This window comes from Arachis duranensis, chromosome 5, assembly GCF_000817695.3.
Source record: "Arachis duranensis cultivar V14167 chromosome 5, aradu.V14167.gnm2.J7QH, whole genome shotgun sequence".
Classification (NCBI taxonomy): domain Eukaryota; kingdom Viridiplantae; phylum Streptophyta; class Magnoliopsida; order Fabales; family Fabaceae; genus Arachis; species Arachis duranensis.
This window is the reverse complement of record NC_029776.3, coordinates 10,225,532-10,231,684: the sequence shown is the minus strand read 5'-3', so window position 1 is coordinate 10,231,684 and position 6,153 is coordinate 10,225,532. Positions and strand designations below refer to the sequence as shown.

The 6,153-nt window shown below is 40.1% G+C and overlaps 1 protein-coding gene across 1 annotated transcript; it reads right to left on the bottom strand.

Moving 5' to 3' along the window:
- Positions 1-2,664: 2,664 nt before the first annotated feature.
- On the bottom strand, positions 2,665-4,650 carry LOC107487935 (protein FAR1-RELATED SEQUENCE 5-like). The gene has a single exon (XM_016108631.1). It carries the CDS (start codon positions 4,648-4,650, stop codon positions 2,665-2,667), a length of 1,986 nt encoding a protein of 661 aa, XP_015964117.1.
- Between the last annotated feature and the right edge of the window lie 1,503 nt (positions 4,651-6,153).

The following is a 6,153-nucleotide window of genomic DNA, read 5'->3' as shown; positions in this document are numbered from 1 at the left end:
TGAGCCAAATTATAGATATCTTCCTGACCATGAAGAATGGGATAAAGTTGAAAAAATAGCTGAAGTTCTACAAGTGATCAATTGTGCAACCAATATCATATCTGGAAGTGAATATCCTACTGCCAACCTTTATCTTGCTGAGGTATTTCGCATTAAATTAATTTTGGATGAAGCTGTTAATAGTGGACCTTTTTTCATCAAGGAAATGGCTGCCAAAATGAAACTGAAGTTTGATAAATATTAGAGTGAATGTAACCTTCTCATGGATGTTGCTACTGTTTTGGATCCCAGATGCAAATTGACAGGTCTTAAAATGTGCTTTCAGCAGATATATGGGCAAGAAGCTACAAGAAATATGACATTGGTGCATCAAATTATGACAGAAATGTATCAAGAGTATGTCATTCTATCCAACAAGCAAGAAGGATCAACTTCACTGAGTGCAAGTGGCGAAAGTAGTATCAACTCTACAATGCAAAGTTCAAACTCCTCACAAATTGGGTGGTTAATAATTATAAATTTTGTAAAGGATGAAGAAGCAGTTCCAGCTTTAAAATCTGAATTAGAGACTTACTTGGATGAACCAAAATACTTTCAAAGAGAACATGATGCAACTAGCTTCAGTGCTTTAGAATGGTGGAAGGTAAATCGTGGAAAATATAGGATATTATCTAGAATGGCAGCTGATGTTCTTACTATTCCAATCTCAACTGTGGATTCAGAGTCAACTTTTAGTGCTGGTGGAAGGGTAATTGATACATTTCGATCCTCACTAAGTCCGACTACAGTTGAAGCTTTAATTTGTGGAGGAGATTGGCTTCGAGTTTTTTATGGCCTAAGAAACAAGTCTAAGGTTGAAGATAGCTCTGTGGAGATTACATTACCAATTTAAGTTGTCAAATAAATATTCAAAACTTGATAGCTGATAGCTATAAGATGTAATGTTTTAAGTTTGCTAAATATATGGATGCATTGTTTTTTATTTTGTTATATTAAAATTATAATTTTTTATATAGAACTATAGATTATGTTCCAGTTATTTGAGCCAGCTCGTGAGCTTGAGCCAGCTCGTGAGCTTTCCGTGAGCTGAGCTTGAGCTTAAGAAATAGGCTCGATTGTTAATGAGCCGAGCCGTGAGTCAAGCTCAATTCTTGTGAGCCGAGCTTGAGCTTTGTCTAGCTCGGCTCAGCTCGGCTCACTTCCAGCCCTAAGTCAACAAGCACCCAATTGCATGCTAACTGTTCATAATGCCATCATCAATAGTTGCCGTTTCATTCTGGTTGAATATCATGCACAATGCATTCATGTTACCCATGCCTTTAACTACATCTCCTTGTCGTTTTTGGTTTGCCCAGCCAAATGTGCCGCACTTTGGAGATGACATCGGCGATGATGTGATGGTCACTCTACGTGCAGGGAATATTTCCGTCCGGGCCTCCTACAGCAGATATGGGGGGTTGGCCCAATTGTGGCACCATCAGCGGAGGGTGGGCGGATTTCTTGCGCAAGTGCAACATAACTGACGAGAAGCTGGCCGTGTTTGAGATCTCTAGGACCAACCCGGACGTGGAGCTGCTGGTCCAATTTGTTGACTTCGAATGAATCCAACTGGGTTGATGCCCAAGCTGACCATCTTATTTTGGATTGCCTTTTGTGATTTGGCAAAAACTTTGTGTTCTGACCATCTTACAACTGCTAGAATTAACTTTTTGTAAATCATAGAATCTTATGACGTTTAACTAGGTACTTTTAAAAATATCAGTGTTCTTTAGCTTCTGTTACTAAAGTTAATCTTGCCTCCGACACTCTCAAACAGCACCATGGATGCTCTAGATTACTTTATAATCTAAATTCACACGGCACCATGGATGCCCTACACTAATTTTCAATTGCAATTCACAGAGCACCATGGATACGTTAGTGCAGTTTCCAATCTCAATATAGCGCGTTACAAGATAATGTCATATAGCGGCCTGAATATGGTCGATTTGAAAGTATAACAGTCCAAAACAGAGTTTTCTATAGCTAACCATTGTTTGTCCAAACATACAACATCAAGCATGATCTTCTACGAAACAAAAATAGCTGCTGCATCACCTAACCTTTGCCTAATATGAAGACCCGCATTCCCACTGGATTGAGCTGTGAGCGCACTTACCACACGAATGGTAACTAAATTCTGCCCTGTGAATCATAGCCCTCGTCGAGGGCAAGGTCCGCTGCATCGTCCCATGTCAGCAGCTACAACGATACATTCAGTTAGCCATGAACTACGAATCCATGAATGGTCAATACATTAAATGAAAAGTACGACTAAACAAATTTGTTGACAAACTGTTACCTCCTCCTCCTCAGACGAGTCCTCCATTGTGCCAGTCTCACCTTCACCTTCACCGCCAAAGTATGATGCACCCTCTTGTGTATTCATTCTGCTGTTGGGATTTAAGTGGCATGATACTTGATTATGCCCTCTCTGGCGACAAAGACCGCACCTCTTCACCCCCTTCACCGTTTCTTTTCTTTGCCTCTTTTGACACCGCACCAGCTGTGGATCCCTCACACAGCCCTCTAGTGTTGAAGCCTCCCCAACTTCATTCAGACCAACTACATCACCAGAATCCTCAATCTCTTTCAGCTGCGCTATCTCATGAAGAACTTTATCCGTCATGTCCGCAAATTCAGCTTCGTTACGACACGGCGAGCACTCTTGGACCAACGATCTAGAACAAGACTATCTGGTATGTCAGTCATCTCCAAATGTACCAGCACTGCTACAATGTGATCACACGGTATACCAAGAGACTCCATTCGCAAGCAAGAGCACTTGAAACTATTACTGTCACTATAGTGACACACTTGCCACTCCCTACGCACATTAGCTGACCTACACAAAGTGAATGTATCAGAAGTCTGGGTCCATGTGTGTGTTCGTACCTTCGGTGTGCAAGCGCGGAAAAACATGGGCCTGAAGTTGAAGAAAATTGCCCTGGTCAGCTTCTTTGCTGCTGACCTCTCCAAATCATGAAATGGACTCTGTAGAACTGGTTCCCCAACCACGGATAACAGATCAGAGTGTGCTTCCCTGGACCTCATTTGGGATATGCAACGCATAAACTGCTCAACAAAGTCCCTCAAATTATGGCGAGACTGCACAAATTTACCCAGCATTGAGTGCAATCCTTCACACCTTGACGTTGTACGAAAACCCCCAAAGAAGTTGCCCCTTATATGTGCAGTTGCCCACATCCTTCTCCTAGAGTAAAAGTCAGAAACCCATTGATTATCAGACAGGCCAAGCGCATCCACCATATAATGCCAATGATCTTCAAACTCCCACACTTCATAATCGAACAACATGCATTTCTTAAATTTAGAAGTAAATCTGGGGTTGCTTAGGTTAGAAGTGGCATTCCTCAGCAGATGCCACGCACACAAACGGTGATAGGCCTCAGGAAACACTGCTTCGATTGCCTTTTTCATCGCTCCATGCCCATCTGTTATCACACACCCAGGTGCTTTGCTCTCCATGGCGTCCAGGAACTGTTGCAGCAACCATGTGTAAGTCTGCTCATTCTCATTTGCAACTAGCACAGCGGCAAACACAATCATTTGGTTATGGTGATTCACTCCAGAAAACACAACCAGTGGACACATATACTTATTCTTCCGATATGTCGCATCAAATGCCACCACATCCCCAAACAAATCATAATCCAGCTGACTGCAATTATCCGACCAAAACAGGTGCACCAAACGACCATCCTTGTCCGCCAAATAACGCACAAACATTCCAGGATTAGCCTGCGCCGTTGACTCCAGGAACTTAAGGCAAGCCGTCGCATCCCCGCCAATGATCCTCCGTTGCTTCCCTATCTGGTTATACATGTCCCTCTTTAGAAACGGAAGGTTTTGGAATCCCCCGGCAGTCTGCACAAAAGATGAATAAATCTGTGGGGTTTTAATCCCAACTCTAAGCATCATGTTCATTTGTTCCAGGGCGGCTGCATCCATTTTCCTATGGCCCGGTAGCATGAAAGTCAGTCTATCGTCCAGCATCTCGTGGTTGTGAAAGTCCTGAAAGTATGATATTATCCATCTACCACTTTCGGAGTGCACGTGGACGCGCATCTCTGCCTCACAACCGCATCTGGTCTCCGCCTTTGGCTCATGCTTGTGTCGCATGCCGTAGTTAACGGACCCCATTCCTCTAAACCCTTGCCGGAAACATACAAATTCTTGTTGAGTAATCTCATTCCTCACATTTCGCCGAATCTTATTCTTCCTCACAGCGAAACCATTCATCTTTGCATACAAACTATAAAACAAGAATGCCACCGATCGATCCAGAAAATGACACATCATACTCTCCTTTGCAGTTATTTCCTTGAAATTTACACACCGCAACTCTGCTACGCCGTCCACTGCTCTCTCTTCCCAGTTGTCAAAGAAGCTATCCCCAAAATTCTCCTCTGCATCCGACTTTACCCCTAATTCCCCATCATCAACTTCGTCACCGAATTCGTCGCCGCCTGGACCAAAGGCATCGGTACCATCGCCTCCCTTTTCTTCGGCAGACAACGGCCGATAACACTCGTCCACCGCGGATTCTTCCTCCATGCAGTCCTGCGCAGAAATGGCGTTCACGGACATCACAGCGAATACTCTATAACCAAAAATTGCCAAAAATTTAGGGCTTCTCAGTCGCTCTTCATCTCCTCGCTCTACCAACTGGGCTAAAACGGTGAGTCAACAGCCCATTCATGGAGTGGGGGTTTAAATGCAAACTTGTCTAAATAGAGGGGTCATAACACTATATGCAAAACTATATAGGCAATGTTGTAAAAAACAAAAAGACCTGCCACCAAAACAAATACTTGTGTCAGAGGTGACAGGTGCATCAATCTCCTCAATTGGACCGGTGCAGGCTATAACTCACCCTTTTATTTTTGCTTCTTGAACTCCTAGAAAGTAGTGGAGATCAATGGTATCAGAATCTGTATAAGTGGTTATACGAAGAAGAAGATTTGAAGATAAGAGAGGTTGAAGAAAGAAAAATTTGATAAAGTTGGATCTGAAATGTGATACTACATTGTGTGAATTGAAAAATCAAAATCGTATAGTGAGTCAGTGCTTTTGCTTTTATAGCTGTAACAATGGGTGGATCTAGAAGTTTATGGAAACTTAATACCCAACTAACATGCAGCTAACCCCACTTGTTTTTAGAAGCTTAACTCTAACAAATTCTTAACTAACTGGTTCACTAACTCCCTAACTGACTAAACAGAACGCATAACACTAACCACCTTACCAACTCAACATATTGCCTATCATTAATGTCCTTAAATGATTCCTATCAAGAATAATTTGATGGACTAGCAAAGCATGAACAAATTCTTTTTGAAGAAAGGTGCTATCAGTGGTATAAAAATCCAGAAGGAAAAAAAAGCAACACAATTATTGATTCTAGAAAACTAAAAGTAAATAGTAATTTTAGTAATCACTAAATATGAGCCAGTGACAAATAATCAACGAGAGATGCACGTTCACAAAAAGCTGATTCATGTAAGTCTTAGATCTAATTCATTTATACTAAAGTCAACTGAATTAGAAACCAACTTTTTAGTATCTTAATATTTGTAGGTTCTACAGAAAATAATGTTTTCTAAAAATTTAAAAAATTTTAGATCAAACAAACTTATTCAATTCCACATATAAGAAGATAGGAAAAATCATTGTTTGTCTATCGCTCCCGACTAAATCCTAGCATTAATCGAACAAATGGAAAAAACTATATGATGGAGTGAACAATAAATTTATAAAACGACAAACTGGGGAGTTTAGTCTTTACATCAATCATATCTCAGTCTAAATTTATTTGGTGATGAATGACATATTACAATAACAATTAAGATATATTTATGAATTTATTAATAATAGATATCTAAAACAAATATATTAAGTGATTAATTTTGTTAGTTATTCTAACTATGTGTATATCTTTTATAATAAATACTATTTTGACATTAATATTTTTTTAAGAATAATTATACAAAATTCTTTTGTTTGATTAATTAAAAATACTTTAAATATTTATTAATTAATAATAACTATATTTTTATCATGTATCAAAAGTATTTAGTGTACGAATATTTT

Coding starts and splice junctions, on each gene's coding strand:
- LOC107487935 (XM_016108631.1), bottom strand. CDS start 4,650: ATGTCCGTGAACGCCATTTCTGCGCAGGACTGCATGGAGGAAGAATCC.